The 20831-nt window shown below is 40.4% G+C and overlaps 1 protein-coding gene across 1 annotated transcript in view; it reads right to left on the bottom strand.

Moving 5' to 3' along the window:
- Nucleotides 1-595: 595 nt before the first annotated feature.
- Nucleotides 596-20831, bottom strand: part of ZCCHC24 (zinc finger, CCHC domain containing 24) — a 95474-nt gene continuing 75238 nt past the window's right edge. Inside the window, exons 3-4 of the mRNA XM_009710434.1 lie at nucleotides 11543-11707; nucleotides 596-1239 (exon numbers count right to left, since the gene is read on the bottom strand). Of these exons, the coding sequence (XP_009708736.1) occupies nucleotides 1126-1239; nucleotides 11543-11707 (279 nt within the window). The 3' untranslated portion in view covers nucleotides 596-1125. The remainder of the gene's footprint in view (nucleotides 1240-11542; nucleotides 11708-20831) is intronic.

A 20831-nucleotide genomic window follows, 5' to 3' on the forward strand; every position in this document is an offset into this window, starting at 1 on the left:
ACTCCTACATTTCCCCTCAGGTATGTAGGTGCTTCAGGAAGACATACAGAGAGAAGGTTATATAGAGTGTTCTCCATGCCTCAAAACACCCCTATGGCTAACAAGTTTTATATTATAACAAATTTGTACAGTAGAAAACAGGACACAAATATTTCCAGAAAGTGGCTTCAAAACTATTATAAATAGTAAGTTTGGCTAATCTTTCAATTAAGGGTTTTGGGGACAGTTTTAAGTATTCATATCTCCCCTTATTCACAGTAAATTTAGTGTGCTTGTGGCCTAATGAACAACCCATACACATACAGGGACCATTTCCGTGGGATTATATGACAAGAGAAGGATCTGTTAGTTGCACAAGCAAGCCAATTTTGCCTCCTCCAAAAACCTCTTGGAATCCTTCCTGATGCTCTGGGTCCCATTATGGTATTCCCTTTCTACCCAGCCCACACCCTCAAACAATTATTCACTTTTTTTTGCCACACCCTGCAAAAATCATTTTACCTAAGCCCTGCCCAAGCAGTGGTAACAAATAGAAAAAGTCCAAGGAATCAGCAGCACAAAACTCTCAGACTTATTAAAACTCGGAAAACAATAATTTTCTTTCTTTTATGCTGTGGCTTGTTTCACCTTCCTTTGTCTTGTCATATAATAGGAATAACGTTCATGTTGTGGGCGAGTGCTTGCAATTAGTGGCCCCACAGTTATTTAACCTCTGCAAAAGCCATGCATATAACATATAGTCCTTGTGAATATTATACCTTGCCTATTGAATAGTACTTCATTTCACCTGGCCATGATACAAGGTCTGTGTAAACAATCAGCAGAACCTGCAACTGTGGTTCTGTTGTGAACACTATCAGTAACGCTTTATATATGTGTGTGTACATATATATATAAATTTACATATATATGTATGTATACAAATCATAGTCCTGTAAATACCTGTTGCATGTGTGCACATGCACAGGAGAAATGTTACATTCTATTAATGGTAAGGCATATTATTAGATAGGCAATATTGGCAATTATTTTAGCTTTTATCTTGATTTGTTGTGTTGCTGTTGATCGCATGCTGCCAGAGGATCTTTAAGGATGATGGGGATGGGAAGAGGCCACTTCGAAGGTTTATTGCACACGGCGGCAGTAGTAGCCCAAAACTTTGCACTTCTCGCACAGGTGCTGGGGATGTTCTTTGCTCTGATCTGAAACATCCAGGCCGTCCGGCTTTTCCAGGGGTCTCTGCAGTAAAGGGAAAGAAATCAGATTAGATCCAAGGTTTTGTCACTGTTACTCTTTATTTTGTGTGTGAAGCCTACTTTTATGCTTAACTGAGCTTTCTCCTAGCAATTATAAAGGTACTGTGTTTCTTTCCTGAAGGGACGAAATATTTTTTCAGCTCTGCATTGGTTCAAAGTGGCCTCAGAACTTAATGTCATTCTTCATAAAGGTGGTGATAACTGTTGTAGACAGCTGAGTTGGGGACTACATTTATAAAAGCAGTAACACAGAAGAGTTTATTCTCTTGGCTCCAGGAACTGAGGTGTCCCAAAGGCATTAACACCTGAAGTATGGCAATCCCGTTACCCAGCAATGCCAGCAGGGGTTACCGATGTTAGGATTAGCTGCTGTGACAAGAAAACTGTCTTAACCATGCACAGATATTACATAGCTAAATGAGGTTTTCCCAATACTCAGTCCCATATTTCTGAGGCTGAAATTTTTGAAGTAGAGCAGCTACAAAGCTATTAATTTAAAAAAACAAAACCAAACAACCCAAACCCCAACTTCATAACGCAACCCATTGCCCTGAACCTGAGTAATACATTGACTATGTATTCTTAATAATATTTGTGAAATCACAGGGTTGGAGATATATTCGGCTAAACAAGGGAATGAAACTGCTTTGTTTTTAGTAGATCTTTGTTCTTTAATATTCTATGACATATAAAGGGTTTCATAATCATTCTGAAAATAAAATACACATGTTAAATATTGCAGTGAGGTTAAGCGTTTGGAAAGTCTAATAGATAGAGAGGTGATAGAGATGTGAGGTAGAACATCACAAAGTGCACCATTTTTTTAAAAAAAAAAAAACAACAAAAAACATTCCCTAACCCATAATTTCTCTATTTTTGTGAAAAGTACCTGAAAGACTATTTCATTGCACAGTGCCTTCCCATGAAGACAGTGGTGGTTCTATGGGACTGTGGTAGAGACAGCACGTGGTGTGAAATCTGAAAAAAGCCATAAGCTTCTCGCTGTTCTCACAAGGATACTGGACTCTTGCTTATCTCTTTAAAATATGATTCTTGGAGCAGGGGGTAGATAAATATAAATTACAAAATTATGGCCATTTATCTTTTCACACCTTTCCTAAATCATAAAGACTTTCCTTTATTTGTAAAATCTTAAAGTACACCTGATCATCTAAGCTTCCATTTGTAAGTTCTGCATTCCAAAGCCACCCACCTGAGACCGTGTGCATAGGAACAGACAATCAAAGCTTTTTTTTTGGCTATGTAACACTGCAAGAACAGCTCATAATCCAGAGAATAGAAGGGTTTCTCAGTTCTCTGAATAACTAAAATGAGACAAAATATATTCTATTATCCTGAACAAGGGATGTCTGCAAATTCTTCGTTGTATTGGATTATAAGTGCAACACACTCATTATATTGCACAGCTAATAAAAACAATATATAGGAGTAATTCAGTGGTGATTGCCAATGGTTTGTTATTGGTTCAAAGTTCTTACCCATGATATTGCCTGAAGTTTTGTCTGTCCTGGCCCACATATGTCTTTGAGTCTAACTCAATTTACAATTTAATTGCAAATTGGATTCCCTGTATCAGCTAGGGCATAAGGAAGGTAGATGGACCCCTCGTTTCCCCTAAATCCTTTAACCTCCCCCTGCAACCCCTCTGAGCTTTGAATGACTTGTTGGAAGTCAGTATGTTAGGATTTGAGATGAGAACCAATAATTCTGTTTCTAGGCTTGCAACCCAACGACTGGTGCAAGCAGTGCTTCTGCCACAACATAGACATGTTGAGTAAGTTTGGTCAGAAAAGCTGCCCTTCTGCCTTTCTACTGCTTATTCCAGCAACAACTGCCCACAAATTTTCTTCAAGAATTTGCATTACTTAAATAGTCAAAGATGATGCTCAGGTTCAGGAGTCCCAGGAGTTAATTTATGCTTCTCAATGGAGAATTTGAGAATTTTGAAATGCTACACTTAAAACAGGCTATTCGACTCAGCTCTGATTGCTTCTACATGCTAGCTGTGCTCTGATTAAAGAGAAAAAATACAGCAGTTATCATGTTTATTGATATAAGCCAGATTTTTTTTTTAATATGCAAGGCCTTGGGAATCATTTTTCCTGGAAATAGTGCAAAGGACATTGGGAATGCCTTGAAGCGCCAAGAGTTTTTGGATGGTTTTCAGAAACAATAGCTCTCTGTGATTTGCTTTCCCCCTGCGTTGATTGAGCTCAGCTTTTTGGCCTGCAAAGCATTTTGATTTCAGAAATGTTATTGTTACTAGTGTGTTACGACACGGAGGCTGGGGAGAGAGGGGTTACAAACGCAGGAAAGCAGGTTGCCAAGGGCCAGCTGGAAGGAGAAGAGCAGAGCCCAGGCTATGTTTCTGGTGAGGTGCTGGATAAGGCTTTGAAGCTGGTAGTGTGCTAGCGTGGTTTGTGTCCCCAAAACACTTCAACTTTTGCATAAAATGAAGTTCCAGCTTATCCTCATTTGCTAATTTCTCTTCATGGGTTTCTTGCAAGGCAAAAAACCCCATTCAAACACCCCCAAGAAGCAACTGTTCTTGTCCTGCTGCTATCTGTCTGTTAGTAACTGTGGAGGACTTTAAAGTAATCACCTTACACCCTTGCAACCATGCTAAAAGGGCAGGATGTTAGGCAGCCGAAGAGCTGTGTGTCCATCAAGGCTGGACTTCTTGGCACAGGCTGACCTTGCACAACTCTCACCAGCTTTGGCATGGTGGAAGCAGAGGACAAGATGCTGGCGCAAGAGGGGTGCAGCAGGGTTGGACTGCTGCACACTCTCTATTAGTTTTGGGGATTGCCTGAATTATGCAGAAGATCTGAATAGCTGAGGAGGCTGCAAGAGTTCTGTGCTGCTGCTGAGAGGCCAGTAGCATGAAAACTCAGCCATGTGTTTGGAGAGGGTGTGGAGAAGAGGACAGGCTATTTGGCTGAAAAAATAATTCCTTTCCCTAGAAAGAGGTGAAATGGAGCTTGTAAAACAACAGAAAATCCTGCTATGCTTTTTTTCCATTAAATGGAGAGTTTAAATATAATACTTCAATTTTCATTGCCTTTTTTTAAATGCAAGGATCCAGCATTTGGCACACTCTACTTTGAGCAAAAACTACAGGGATGGGCACTCTTACATTCTTCATTTTTGTGTGTCTTTCTTTAATTTTCTCATGGTAGTTGCTGGGTGGAAATAGTCTTGTGCAGCTCCACCAGGAAAGCATTTGGTGGTAGTGACTAGAGTTTGTTGCCTCAGGGGAATGAAGCTGAAATAAATCTAAATTTATATAGCAATTCCTGTCTTGCAAATTAACTTTTGATTGTGAACTATTGCTGTCCCAGTCTACATGTACTGAATGAACTCTGTATTCCCCACAAGTCAGTTAAAAACCTGAAACCCTCAAAACAAAAAGCTCACCCTTATGAAATGTTAGGTGTCAGAGAAAACCTTACTAGGACATCCTTAAGGAAAATTGGTTACACTAAGCAGCAGAATGAAATAATGTGGCTGCTTGTTTTTGTATTCAGAAGATTGAATTTTTTTTTACTGTAGAATGGAATTATTTGATTGCACTGCTGATGGATAAAGGATCGCATCAATCTCAAATGTAAGAAAACACTTAAATCATTTTCTGGACTCATTACCTCAAGTCTTAACCGAGCAAATGAGGTGATTAAATGATAGATTAGATATGTGAATAGAAACAGATTCTACAGCTATAGCTGGCAGCATAATTGTTAGGTTAACAGTCTTAAGGTGCCATATCTAGCTATGCTTCCCTCAAGACATACATACTATCATGAATTTGTAATTTTTTAGTCCAATAAAAAATTATGCACTGAGGAAAAAGGATGAAATGCAATGTGCATTCTTGAACAGCAGACCCTCTGCTTTTCTGTCTGCCTGGGGGGAACAGAGACATTAATGAGGCCCTCAGTTGTCAATGTGGATCCAAGAGGCAGTGATAAGAAGGCTGCAGATCAGAGGCATTACGCTCAGAAAGAGTAAGCAGCCTCTGTCAGCAGCATGCCTTTGGGACAGGCCAGCTAGGAATGAATGATAACCACATGAGCTAAACGGTGAAAATATCTTTTTAGAGTTCAGAGAAGCGGCAGTCTGGGGTGATCTGTACTCTCACTGCTGTAGCACACAAGTATGGGTATGCTGGGGAGGGTTTATTAAGACTAAAGAGTCAAAAGATCACACTTTTAGGCCTGAAACTGTTGAAAAGTTTATTGGGCTTGAGTGATCAGACCCATCCCTCCCCATACTGAAAGAAGAGAGGTGGCTGTGGATGCACTCAGATATGGGAATTGTGATGAGACCACTGCATTGCCCATAGAAGTAATAGCTTGGATATCATGAAGAATGTATTTACATACCAAATTATTTCCAGTCCAACAGTAAATTCCTGACAGCTGGAAGAAAATAGTGTCCAAGAGGACAAGTCGGTCACCAGATGGCTGGTTCTGCACCAGTGCAACAGCTGTCATCACAAACAGCACTGGAGTTAGCCACAAAGTCAGAGAAGAAGCCTTGATAACAGGCCAGCCAGGAAGCAAACACAGGCGCAGATGTTGCCACTATAGTGGGCAGGGGAAGAAAATGAGAATTCAAAGCTTGGCATCTGAGCTGTTACGGTGCCAAGAATGCCTGTCAATGGCTATAAGGACTGGCTCTGTTGCTGGAACAGGGTAAGAAGGAGCATAAACAACTATGAAATCCAAATTCCTTGGAAGAATAAGAGGTAGGTTTAAACCCAATATGGGGTGTCTGTTTAAGTTTAGAGTAGCTAAAGTAACTACCCAGGAAACTGCTTTTGGAATAGCCATGGAGCAGCTTTGTCAGGGTAGTTCTTTGGTCTCCTACTCCTCAATAAGGCTTGAGCTCAAAAGGCTTCCAACTTTTTGCCCAGTGTCCTATGAATTCCTGTAAGCACTCCCACGGGGAGGTTTACCACTTGAGGGACGTGGTAGAAACACAGAAGGAGGAACACAGTGGGACAATTTAGCCCTGAAAACAAAAATGCACGGAGAGCTTCCCTGGGATGAGGAGCATTTTTGCAGCTCAGGTGTGAGAGCCACCAGATTCCCTGCTCCCTGGATGAGTTGGGGAATGAACGGCAGCAGCTCTTCTATCAGGATCTTATGTTACTTCTTGTAATACATGCTCCACCATCTCTCTCAAATGCAGAGATTTAGAGCTGTATTTATAGAGCACTCTAAAGTATATACACAGCTGTAAAATTGCTGAGAAGACTTTTCCTGCCCCAGAGAGATTAAAAGCTCATTCTCACAGATAGGGTATGCAGAGTAAGAGCACAGGGCTGAATTGAGACATTCCTTCTGGGGAATTGGCGCAGGATTGTTTCCTGAGTGAAATGAGCCTCCAGGAACACAGAGCAGGTGGCAGGGAAGTGTGGCTGCTCTCTTCTCCAGGGACTCACTACTGAAAGGTATGCGTAGGAAATCAACATTTGAGCATAGCTGCACAAGCCGTCCACAGACCCAGCATATGTGCTTGAATGGCTACCCCGGAGCTATCCAGAGTGGAGATTATTATCTTCAGTACTCTGATATTATTGCCTGAGCCAGTTACATGGGTGTAGTCAGGCATGAACCATCCCTTGTGAGACAATGTGGACAAGCCCTACAGAATTGAAAAGTTCATAGATTGAGGAAAACAACTGGTGAAGACAAAATACAGAGATGGAGATGAGGACTGGAGAAAAGGGTAAGCCTGGCAATTGAGAACAAACTCCTAATTTGCTGCAATGAATATCAAGCAATCCTGAAATAAGGATTTCAATTTTTTCCTCTGAAATGAGACAAAAGCATCCTAATCCCCAATACTCAGGGTGATATAGCAAGGTTTGGTGGCCCATGTAGTTATATTTTAGCTATTGAATAGATGCCACAGAGGTTGATCTATTTGGTGAGAAACTGGGGAACTGCAGAGATACTGACCTGGCCATACCAGAGATTGGGAAAGTATCCTTGGAGGTGGGTGCTGTGTCTTGCCTATACCCACACTTTCCTGTAACTGTTCTCTACTGTCAGATGTGGAACCGGGGAGGCTGATCTGACCTGTTATGAGTTTTAGTGCTGTATATACTATTGTGAACAGAGACTTTTTATAATATGCCCTCACCAGAGAAATGTGGCACCTGACTGGTTTTAGACATGGTCTGAGTTGTTTGCAGTTAAGTAACTTTTGTAGTTTTGGAGGCTCTTGTAACTTCACATAAGGATATTTAATGCTGAGGAACCAATAATGATTTTCATCTGCTGATAATTTTTTTAACAGTGTTCAAGATACCTTTTAATCTGTTAGGTCACAATGATACGTTTACCAAACGGTAGGGCAAGGAGTAAGAAAAGGAGATGATGAATTCCAACACATTGCAGAGAAGAAATATTGACAGGATTGTTTGGAAGTAGAAATCATTTATTTCACTAGAGGTAAATACTGTCTGATCTTGAATGGAGGTCAAACTTCTCCTGTCTGGCCAGTTCATCTGGGTTTTGTTAAATCAAAAAAAAATAATCCATTTATGGATTACTTGTCCTATGATCACATCACATGGTGTGACTCTGCAGTGAAAGAACAGACACTAGAAAACAGCAACACTGATATCTTTTTTCTTGAATGGAGTTAAAATGGCACAAGAGAAACATGGTTTCCAGGGAGAGGCAGCATCTTTTCTTAGACAAGTTGTTTAAGTTGGAAAAACTACTTAATGGAAGATTCAGATGAGTGAAAATACTCTGATCTCATGTAATAAAGGCAGTAGAAACAATTAGCTGAGGATGGGGGGGTGGGGGGAAGTGATTGCTAAAAACTTCTAGAAGTGCATAGGAACTCAAACATGAATGATGACTCTCCTATGGTAGGTGCCAACAAAGCAGTCAAAATCTAAAGAACAAATAGGAAATATATACAGAAAATGTTAAGGTGGTGTAGCAGTGATAATTTAAAAAACCTACTAAACCAATCTTATGTGCACAATAAGATTTTCTTTGTGCTTTAACTCTCAAACTAGAAATATTGGACTTTTTAATTAAATGTATTTCACTGCGCTTTTACAAAATATAGTCATTAGTATAAAAGTACTGGTGACTGGGTAGTGCATATTTTCCAAAATAGTGAAGAATGACACCACATGGATAAATGTTGATAAAAGTTGATAAGAGAGCCTGGCGTGGAGCTGGATGCTTGGACAAAAAACATGTATGGGTTAGCAAACACTAGGCTCCGTCAAGAAGCAGTGCTGACCTCGTGCAGCTCTCCTTTGCTGCTGGCTCTGTACATGAACTGATGCTGTTTTCTTTACTGTCTGGCTATTGCTGGTATGTTTAACCAGAAGCAGCACAGAGCACCTCTGAAAGAATGAAAAAGACTAGAAAGAATGACCATAGTAACACTGAGAAATAGAAACAGGTGGAGGTGAGGCAGTGACAGCAGGATAGAAAAACTTTCAACTCGAGGTTTTAAGTTCAAATTTTGGGAAAGAGCACTAGTGACTGGCTGCAAGTTTTTTTACATCTGGAAGCCTAGTTGAAATGCACTCTTGTCTTGAAGATCTCAAATAGCTGCAATAACTACTGGGGGGACATGAACACATAGATAAAAAAAGCAAAGCTCTTCCATATCCTGAGTTATGGTGACTTTAGGGAGTGGTATGGAAATGTAGTGAATGCGATTAACTGTGGGAACCTGCACTGCACATGCTGCGATTATTCCCTGGAAAACACCACGCATATGGCTCCAAGGCAAGCACAGCTTACAGAAGCACTGTAAACTGCAACCTTTCCGCAGTATGTCTTTTGACTTTAGTACTACTAAGCAGATTAGACTCCTCTAGCCCTGCCACAAGGGGCAATTCTTCCCAAGGGACTATCTGTAAACCTTCTTTACTACAAAACGTACATATTCCCAAGTCTATAATGCCTCTTGTATAATGTGGATGGGATACCTCCTGAGCGATTTCTTGTGATCCTTTGAATAGTAACACAAATGATAGAAAGAATTTACAAGAACAAGGCAAATATTTATAAACTTCTGTTATAAATTAATGGACTTGTAACTTCTCTCACCCTCAAGACTGTACTTCCATACTTGTGATAAATGACTTCCTTGCTCAGCCTGGCTTTTGGTACAGTTGTCTACACAAGCTGTTTAAATGGAGGCAAGGAACCAGAGACCTTGGAAGCTTTGAGATTGTCTCGTGTAAGTTAGTGAAAGAAAATTGATTAGCTTTCCTTCCATATATAGGCTTCCACAAAAAAAGAGGTCCTTGCTTTTTCTCACTTGCAATATAGTTTCCAGTCACAGTTTTGTCAGGGAGATTAGACTGCAGTTTCTAAAGATGACCTCTTGTTTTCAGGTTTGGAATTGGAGTGGCACTAGCCCAGAGAAAGGGGAATGGATCACATCACCTCAACTGGCCAACAGAAAAAAAGATAGTCACTGTATCACCCAGGGAATTGTACAAGTTCATTGTAAAGCAGAAAAATTCCCATGATGGAAAGAAGGGATGATCATCTGTTGTGAAGTATGTCAAGTTTAAACCAAGGCTTCTGCCATGAGCATGGCAGACTTCAAACACCACATTTTAACTGCAATTCATACTGCTTCAAGCTACTAGCAATTCTAAATCAATATTTTTGGGTGCATATCAGAATGTAATGTTGCCATAGAGACTGAGCCAAATCTCACTCTTAGAATTAGATGAATATGCACATGTGTACAAGAGGAGGAAATACAGTTGATTTGATATTCCTCTGTGGGATAAAGCTTAATACACTTATTTGTATCTCCTCTTCCTGCTTGTTGCAATGAATTTCAATATTCCTCTGTCTTTTCATCATAATAAAGTCACAGTATCCTTCTTTGGGATTTTTCCCCCCCCCGACACCCTCCCCTCCAAAATCTTATGAAATAGTATGAAGTGTTCCTTATGAGCCCATGGAAAGAGGTTTTTACAGGAATTTTGCAAGCACTTAGGTAACTAATGAGACACCTAAGGCTCCTGATGGAATTTCCTTTGCACCTGTTGCACGTACATCTAAATGATGTGTCTATGGTTTGAGCAGTCTCTGAGTGGGCAGCAGGTAACTTGACCCGTGCAGAACTCTATTACCAAGATTCAGCTAGGATGAATTACACCTGAGGCAAATCGCACCTCCCAAACTTTTAAAATAATTCTCACCTTTTCGATACACAGTAATTTTCTGCAATATTGTGAAATTCTCCTCAAATTTTTCCATGGACAAATTTATTTTTCGTGAGATTGTCAAAATTGACTTTCTGTGTGAAAATTCATCTTTGACAGCCAGTCTGTAGCCTCGTTTGTCAGGGAAACAAGGGGTATGAGCTCATGCAGTTGGTCTGTCTGTCTCCCACTAAAGACCACTGAACTGGCTGACTGCTTGTGACCAATTCTGGTGGGATACGAGCAGGAACTGACAGTCAGTTTTCCCATTGTGAGCTGGAAATGCAGGAAATTACCTCAAGGGATAGATGCAACTGCAATCTGCAGGGAGCAGGAAAGAAGGCTGTGTGTACTATGTGAGCTATGGCTGACAGGGTGGCAGATACAGCTTTCCTAGCAGAGTTACTTCTTAAATTTGACCCTTTCAGCTTAATAAAAGGCTTTCTCTTGATGTTCTTTGCTTGGGCATCACTTGGTATTATGGAAATCTAGAAGCCTCTCTTTAACCACGCTGTCTTGCCTTACTGTCATTAACCAAGGAATTCTGTACGCAGGAGTCATCTTAGTATTGTTCTCTTTTATCACTGATCTTTATAAATAGACCAATAAATAGCACATGGACCAAATCCAACCTTATTTCTACAGGTGAAAAAAGTGTAGACATGGGAAATAACTCTACTGACACCAGTGGAATGAAACATTAAATTGGTATAAATATGAAGAGAATCAGAAGAACTAGGAAGCCTATTGCTGCTGCTGAACTTGTTTTACTCCATCTTGGATTATAAGGCTCTAGAGCTTGTTTCTATAATAAAGGCAGGTAAAGATTTTGTTTTGGAGGTATTTTTACTGAAAGATAGGACATTCAAATTTTGCATCTCTGACACTAGTCCAGATTTCCAGGACTGAGAATAGCAGCTCATCTGGGAAACAATTTTTTGGGGCAGTTGCAGTCCACATCGAGTCCTGTTTAAGTCTTACCCATGCTTTACAAAGTCAAGAGCATTCCTAGTTTGAAGCCTGTTTGGCAGTAGGTCTGCACTTCTCCTACCTGTTTGTGAGGATAAACGTTAATGTGGCACTTGATACATTCTTGTCCCATGTTAGCCCAGGAGTTTCCACTCATCCATTTTCTCTTGCATTTGGGGCACTTATATTCACCAAAGCAGCGTTTCTTGCCCTGGTATGGTGTCAGGCCTTCTCCTTTTGGACGAGCCTACAAAACAAAGGGAAGCAGCAATGAATGATCAAAAAGGGGTGTGGGGGAGTAGCAACAAAAGTAAAGTTTTTTTTAATGAGGAAACTTTGGGCAAAAGATACTGGGGGCAGATGTGAAGGTCATATCCCCTTAATGAACAGTTCATATATTGAATCTAGAACAGTTCTGAGAGTTACTTCTGTAAGAAGTATTCAAAAGTTCAAGAAGACTTGTAACGTGTAAGCGACACTGAATATAGTATTTAGAAATATGCCTGTGCGCTTTTTGCAATGAATAGTTTTAATATCCATTTCATTGTAAGATTATCTTTATTGAGTACATATTGGCAGTGTTATATATAGATTCTGGAGAAGTAGTTCAGTAGTAAAGGACTATATTTTTGACTAGGTCCTTGTCTATTCCCCACTAGAACCATATCATTAAGAGAAATTTTTATAATTCAGCTTTGCACAGCTTCTAAATAATGAAATATTGGCAATTCATTAATATGAGGATATGCATTATTATATGGAGGTGCACAAACTGGGATTGAGTATGAGGAGAGACATGGTTTTGATTAGTGGAAATCATTCATTTCATGAACTTCATTTGGTTTCTTGCTCTTTGGTAAACAGTTTCACCAATTTCCACATTTTGAAGGATATAGGAAGGGATTCTCAAATGGACTGTTGTGACGTCTAAATGTTAAATGTCCCCTAAAGAAAGCCCCTCTATCTAGGGAAGCTAGTAGAATAGACAATGACTTTATGCAAATACTCATTCACACTGTGTATTGTATTTAACAAAAACATAGTAAGGTACATAATATGCTAATGTGTTTATTGTTGCCTAGAGGGAGATACTTTACCTATATACTGGCAGAATGGTATGACTACCTATCAAAGAATTCTTTGTCATTTATTTATATGTCATATTTCTGCGACTTTTTTTTAAGGTTCCCAGAGGAAGTTTACAAAAGTTAAATGACCCATCATGCTGGGAAAGGGTTTGCTCTTGTTTCGGGAGCTTGTATGATTTCTCAGTGTCTAGGTCCAAATTATTTTCTATGTGAAAACATGGGTTGAAAAAGCAGGTGGTTGGCAGAAGATCTGATCTTGGCAGGAGCTCTGAGGCTCGAGCTTCCATGGCTGATGGAGATGGTGAACACTGTGTTACCTCCAGGGTTGTACATGGGAGCTAGGGGGAAAGGAACATTGAGTGTACTTCCCCCCTGCATGCTGGCAGGGGGAAGAGGAGCAGGGGGAACCCGAAATCTACTCTGACCTCTTTTTTTTTTTCTTCTTTTTTCCTGTAGTGTCAGTAAACAACATTCTCTATTTTTCATGCTTATTCTTCAGCATAGCAATATTCCTCTTTACAAGATCAGATGTGGTAGCAACCTCCGTTACAAATAGGCAAACATCTGTAATAATTCGCCTCATGACATTCACTCTCACAGACTGTAAATATTCTGGCTCATAGCAAAGATGAAGCTGACACTAGGACGCATATTTACAGAAGTAATGCACAGAAGGAAAAAAAAAAGTTCAGTGGTATAATGAGAAACATTTGGACTTCCTTGACTAAATGAGTGCTGGCAGGCACCCAGAGTGTAATCCTCTGATCCATGGTGTCCCTTGATAAGGATGGGAGATTGTAATTGAATGTAGGGCAGGAAGATGTCAATTTATGCAGATATCCTTATTTTGGACACTTAATTTGGTTCTGCCTCTGCGGAATTTGTAGCACAACTCAAGTCAGCGTAAGAAGGAGCTACATGCCCTCTTCATTTAGAAATTCTCATGGAATTGAATAGGAACCCTGTGTATGGAGAGCTCCCATGACTGAGAGACGTTCCCCCTGCTCCTGAGGTGTCACAGACTGCTTTATTTGTAGTTTCAACTGGGGCTACGTTACTGAACAGAAGATGAGTTATTTCTGATTCTCAGTTTCAGTCACACTCTACTCAAACTCCTCCTGCAGTCAGACCTGGAAATGCAGCTTCGTTGCCCCTACTAAGAAGCAGTCCTTTCAGAAAACGTGCAGGTCACAGAGTGCCTTATTTCCAAGAGTAATAGCACTGACTTTGGAGACAGAGTATGTCTGAGAAGTCTTGTAAATGTTTACAAACACTATTTAAACATAACACTCCCACTGCAATATGTTATGCCAGCCATAAAGAGCATTCAAACATCAAACTCCCACAGCAATGTGTTGCGCTAGCTGCAATTCACAGACAGGGAAACTTTCAGAGATGGCCACTTTGAGCGGCTGATAACTCTAGGTTTCTCCAGGTCAGGTAGCTGACTTCGGAGATGCCAATGCCCTGAAATGCTCTGCCCTTGCAAATGCACAGAAGGGCGCTGAAGATGCTAGTTGGTGAAGTCCTCAGTGCGTACAGCTGGGTGTCAGAAACGGAGGCTTCCCAAATTAGAAGCTACTCTTAAAATTTGGCTTTTCCAACTTGCTCAGTAAATCGGAAGCAGAACCAGGAAAAGAACGTAGGAGCCCTGACTCCGGTGGTAATTTCCTGTTATAATTGCTAGACTAAACTTCTGATTTATTTTTACTTCAACTTTTCGGCTGTCACAGCTCCCTCCTCAGTCAGTGACGTTAATTAGTTTGCTGGCAAAGATACAACATTCTCTGCAGGTGTTTTGTTATTCTGCTTTATGGATGTTTATACTTTGCCCTAACAGATATTATTTTCCTTCCCCTATCTTCAGTTTCCTAAACTGTGCCCCACAGCGAATTTGGATTCTCAAACAAACAAGCTCATTTTTCTCTAGTAAGAAACATCATTAAGAAGCACTGACAGCAGCGAAGGCAACTCTCCAACTCCCTCCACCCTTCAGGTCCAAACAAAACAGAAAATTGACAGTATTTAGTGGAAGGCAAAACCTGAGATACACTAATGGCCTGAGAGGTCTGAGGCTGGGTGGGTTTTTTTGGTTGGTGGTGTTCTGTTTTTTTGTGTGTGTCTGTGGCTTCAGCAGCAACACAGTTGAATTGCATAAACATTTCCAAGAAACAGCCTGCTCCTCGATGCAGAAGCAGCCAACCCTGCCTGGCAGGGTGCTGAAGCAGCCGGTCGCTCTGTGACAGAGGTGTCTCAGTGCTCGTCCAGCTGGAGGGCAAGAAGGGTTTTCACCAAAGGGATGTGTTTTTTTTAAACTGAGCGCCAAAAAAGAGCAAGACGACACATTTTGTCTTTTGGTATTAACCTAAAGAGTCTTATTTTGCAAAATAGGGGATTTACCTTGTTTAAATTGTTAACCACCTCTTCCCTCCCCACCCCAGCTTGATTTGAATGGTGTTTAAAAATAAACCTTGCTTGGTGCTTAGGTCCTGCAATTCCGTCACTGAGTATTATCTTTTCTTACTTTTTCTGCAGATAAGGATTTACTTAGGTTCTGAGTTAACCTGACAAAGTTATGCCCCTATTCATAATGGCAAAATATTTTGTAGTTACCATGTTAATATATGTTGTCCTGTTGCCTTTAGCCAGGTAGTCTTTGGCCCGGTTTCTACCCTTGGCTGCAACAACTTGGTGGAACCTCTGTCTTACCATGTTTGAATTTAAACCTGGGTTGAGTATTATTTCTATAAAACTGTAACATGAACAAGGTTTCTACACTTTCAGCATTCTCTTTGTCTGGAGAGTTGACAATTTTATGCTTTAAATGCTGATTTGACAGGCTCACTCCATAAAAACAAAGCTCCCAGCATTTCTCCTGCTATGTGACTGTATGGCTCTCCAACAGCTGTATGTACCTTCATTCAGACATTTTGAAGATTATTTAATGCAGCCAGGACAGGCAGACCTTTAAGGATGATCAAAACCAAACAGACTTTTCTAGAAGGACCAGGAACTAGCCATTACTTGAAGTATGTATCAATGTCCAGATCTAGCCCTATGCAACAGATTCTTTGTGCTGTTTTGACTTTGGAAATCAGCAGGGGATTTGCAGAAGGGAGAGCCTTCCTTCCCCTAGGTACCCCTGGGGTGGGAGCTGTGGTGGCCCAGAGCCCCTTCCCTCCTTGTGGCCACGGGGCACAAGCCAGTCTTGGACTGGTGGTGTGAGTGTTGGGGCTGAAGGGGACTCCCTCTGGCCTTGAATTCGGGAAGCAGCACAGATTCTGCAAAAGCCCTTGCCAGGCCCTTTGTCCACTAGCAGTTAGCCAAATTAAAGGACCTTGCCCTCTGATTCATGAGACAGTGATACATCGCCTCGGTCTTCCAGACAAATGCTAAGACAAATGAAATCATCTCTGCAGGTTTACCTAGCCTGCACATGTTTGCCTTAGCTAGATCCAACGTATGTACAATGCCAGTAATTTTTTTGTGTGGCACAGCAATGAAAATGACATCGATATTCCATCCTTCACTGACATCCAGCTGCCTCTATTTTTCATCCTTTTCCTTTCTTCAGCCAAACCCACAAATTGGCCATAATAAGATTTAAAAAGTGTTTAAGTTGAGCTTTTCTGCTGGTAACCAGCCAGCCAGGCGTGCTCTCAGCCTATCAGATTGTGCATCTCATGGAGGAATCTGCCAAATCACTTGGCAGTGACGGACATAATAAAGGACTCTTTGCTTTCCCTAGACAATTCTCTCAAAGTATCAGTTTGCAGAGTCAGCAAAAACAAACCACGCCCCCCCCATCATGCCCTGCTTAAAACTAGATTCATTATAAACAACAAAGAGTTCCCTCAAAGTGAAATGCAGAGGAACAATTTATTTAACACTCTTCTTCCTGTCATCTTCCCCTGAGTTTGTGTTGCACAGCAGAAAGGCATACAGCACAGGGTAAAGATGAAGTCAGTATGACACTGGTAGGTGGATGCCCTTCTTAGAAGAACTCTGTAAGAGCCTGCTTATAAGGATGCTTCATCGAATAAAGCACAAGAGCAGTAATAGCAAGCAACAGCTTGATGCACTGACCAACTCCCAGGTGGTTTGCGGGAGTAGGAGGGCTGGAGTTCTATTTTGAAATGCGAGCCTTCCAACACTCTCAATTGTAAGTCAGCAGAACTAGGAGATAGCGTTAAAAAAACCCTAGCACTCGTTTTGTGCTACTGTATGTGCATAGTTTTGAGAAAGATGAAATGATGATGATGGAGCATATCTAAAATGTTCAATTGGAAAAAGAAAAATAAAGCATTAGGACTGATTTGGCATACTGAGTGTCCTGGCATTCCAGTCCTGACTCTGCAGCAAGTTGTAGAGTGTCGGGAAATTCACTGAAGTCCTCTGACCTTTCTCAGCTCTTTGTAGGCTGTGTAGAGAACGAGGACACACTTGCATGCTTATGTCAAAATGGCCCATAAAAGGGAATCCTTAGATTGGTCAACTTTTTTTATTTGTCCTTCCTGACTTTTGTATTCATTTAAATCTGAGTATCAACAGAATATGTAGACAGATACAGAGGTTATATGTTTAAGAAAAGAATTCTAACACAGCTGGTCTATTTTTCCTTGCTGCGCGTAGTCCATGTTGCTGTGTATACTATTGCTAATATGTGACACTGGAGACTTGTAAGGTGTTTAAATGAGTTGTCACTACATCTTTAATTACTACATGCAATATAGGAGGAGCATCTAGGGGATACAGAAACTCAATTAATGCTTTGTTTCAGCCTTCTTGTCTCTAGTATAATTTGTGTACTAGTGATATGATGAGAACTCTTACTTGATATGGGTCAGTTAAAGGAAAAGGGGGATAACTGTCAAAAAGCAGACTCTTCATTACAGCATTATTATTTAAATTGAAAGTTCTATTTCATTTACTGAACAATAGATATTATGGAATTTCTAGATGTATTGGATATTCCAGACTAAGGATTTATGAGAAATAAAATTATATCTGGGCAAGACATGGCTGAAAAATAAAGAAAACTCGAAAACTTGTCTGTCTAGCTTTACAGAGGAGGTCAGTATGTGTTTTATTCAACTGGGATTTTCTTAGGGGTCTTGTCTGTCACAAGGACAAGAGAAAATGGCTTCAAGTTGCGCCAGGGGAGGTTCAGGTTGGATATTAGGAAGAACAACTTCACTGTAAGAGTCGTTAGGTATTGGAACGGACTCCCCAGGGAGGTGGTGGACTCACCATCCCTGGAGGTGTTCAAAAAACGTTTAGATCATAGAATCATAGAATCATTATGGTTGGAAGAGACCTCAAAGATCATCAAGTCCAACCGTATACCTGATGCCACCCTGTCCACTAAACCATGTCTTGAAGTGCCACATCTAAATGTTTTTTGAACATCTCCAGGGACGATGACTCCACCACCTCCCTGGGGAGCCCAAGACATGGTGCTTCAAGACATGGTTTAGTGGGTTTAGCGGGCATGGTGGCATTGGGTATACGGTTGGACTTGATGATCTTTGAGGTCTCTTCCAACCATTATGATTCTAAGGCTTAGGGCCTCTTCAGTCTCTGACTGGGGAGTCACTGTATGGCTTTTATCATCACTGGAAGCATCAGGAATTTATACCACTGCATTCATAGAAACAGGCTCACTCTTCATGGCTGTTAAAGCTCATCGGTTGTTATTGCTGATCTGAAACCTTCTATCACACTTGTACCACTTTTGCTCTTAAAACCTCATCGAGGTAGGAGGTGGCTTTGTTCTGAGGTCCCAAATAATGAAACTATTACAGTCAGGCATCTGATAAAATTGGTGGGATTTCTCAGCGCCTCTTCTCTAGGGCAGTATGTGTATTGTAGCCTTTCTGCTTGCGATCAGTGCCTTGGGTTGGGGAAAAAGGGACAATGAGTTGCTGGAGCTGATGCCTGCCTTCCTAAAGAAATGTAAAATTAGAAGGGAGTAAGACTGCTTAGGCTCTCTGTGCATCTGCTTGCTGTTCCAAGGGTCAGCATATACTGTGCTCTTGGTAGTAGTATATTCTGTCACCTTATGTGGACAATAATTTCACAGTCAAGTGCATACAGAAGTTTGCTCCTACACACATTTCTCCTTTCTTTATTTCATCTGCATACATGTACCTCTACTGAGCATAAACATAGTCCTCTACTTTCTTGGCCCTGCAGTCAGTGTCCTTCTAGCAGGGTGGTGTTCAGAATGGAACACAATCCTCCAGGAGCAGAGCATTAAACAAAACACGCAAGTTGGTGTAGCATGCAATCCAAAGTAACATTAGTCTTTTCATTTCACTTGAACAAATACTCTGTTATTTTTGTTATATTTCTGTTATTACAAGCACTTTCATTCCCCAAGTCTTACTCTTTGGGAAACATTTCAAAGTATATCGATTCAGCTGTGTCAATGAACTTTTACAGGTAAACTTTGAAATAGCACAAGACCAATTTTGTTTGTCATTTTAACATATGAGTATGTATCTCTTGGTTGCTTTGAAAAATTAGTATTGTCAACATATTGTATGTTAACTGCAATTTTGATCTTGTTTCCACAATGGTAAACCAAGAGTAAGATTTGGCAGTGTTCGTTATTAAGATGTACATGGTTTCTGATGATGGTCAAAGCAATAGGCATGGTTGTCATGGACATGCTGACCAAAGTCTAGAAATCAAAAAAGCTGCCTTAGCAAACACTCTAACATTTAAATCAAAATCTGGTTTTGCAGATTTTTCAGAATCCTAGCCATGCTTTTTGGAACAAAGGCTTTTCTTCTGCTGCAGAATACTTAGTTGAGCTGATAATTAGAACCGTCCTTGGGCCAAAGATATATAATACTCATTTCTGTGCTAAGTCAGTTTGAAGCATAATATTTGCAGAATTGCCAAATATTAGTCTGATGTGTCAGTTAATAAACATTTAATGCTGAGAAATTGATAGTATGGGTTTCCTTCTCTGTGAATCCTAGTCATCACTCCACAGCTAGTATAGAGAGAGGAAACATATAAAAGGTCAGTACCATACAGTCTGACAAAACAACTGTATTATAGTATGCTGTTTTCATAGGCCTCTATCTTAATAAAAAAAAGAAGACTTGGAGGCATTGACACAAGTAAGCAGTGTAACAGGAAAATATTTGGGAAGAATGGTAATGTGGTGATGGGACCGGTGCTGGACTTCCAACACCCCGATTGAGTATGTAGCCTTAACAGATTTCCTGTGTGATCTTGGTCAGGTCATGTAATCAGACGTTCCTCAGTTCTTCATTTGTAGTGGGGAGAGGTCCTTTTGTTGTTCCCTGCCATTTTTGTGGTTCTTGTAGCGTTGTATAATCACTTTGGGCTATGCACGGTGATGTAGCTTGTGTAGCATAATGGAACCTTGAACTTCATGCGGGCCATCTAAGCGCTATTATAGCATACCAAGCAAATAACACTCACCAAACTTTCAGTTAATGCTTTTCATAGAAGAAAATTTGAGTGCATAGTGTATTGCACAGAAACATATTCTCTCTAGACGAAGCTTGTTAGTGGAGTCTTAATAAAAGGTGAAACTCCCCTTGCATTCACAGTTCTAACTAACCTCAGATACTACTTTTCTTTTTTTCTGAATGTTCACATAAATTTTCCAGGTTTTAGAATTTCAAATAGTATGCTTATATATTCAGTTATATCACATGTTATATACAGGGAAACAGGCAACGATTAAGTGTTTAATGTGTTTGGTAGACTTTCAGAGCCACAGAGCTCAACTAACTCTACCAACATCTTCTATTAAGGAAAGCTACGAATAATTATCTTGGTTAACTGTACTTCAAGGACTTATTTTACCTGTGCATGCTACTCTTTGCTTGTCGAATGACTGTGAAAAAGCCCCCAAACCGACTATCTATACTTGCGGCCAATCACAGCTTTAATACGTTTGTTCCCATAGGACCTTGAAAACAATGGAATTATTTGAGCATATAAATAGCTGCCTAATGAATCATCTTTTGAAAATATTGCATAACTCAGCCTAACCTAGAACCTAAAATTTCAAGAACAGGGAAAGAATAAATCTCTAGTCCTTATGCATGTGAAGATAATGGTAAAAATGTGAACCGAATGTTAACTTGCATACCGAAGCAACCATACTGAAAAAAAAATTCTCTTAGGGAATTGTGTAATGAAAACTGTTTCCAGTGTATTTTTAATGCAATATGAAGTAAGAAAGGAGGTGGGGCTAGAAAGTGGGGATGGGCAGTGCCTAAGTGAACCTAGATC

Source organism: Cariama cristata, unplaced genomic scaffold (genome assembly GCF_000690535.1).
Source record: "Cariama cristata isolate BGI_N322 unplaced genomic scaffold, ASM69053v1 scaffold21371, whole genome shotgun sequence".
Classification (NCBI taxonomy): domain Eukaryota; kingdom Metazoa; phylum Chordata; class Aves; order Cariamiformes; family Cariamidae; genus Cariama; species Cariama cristata.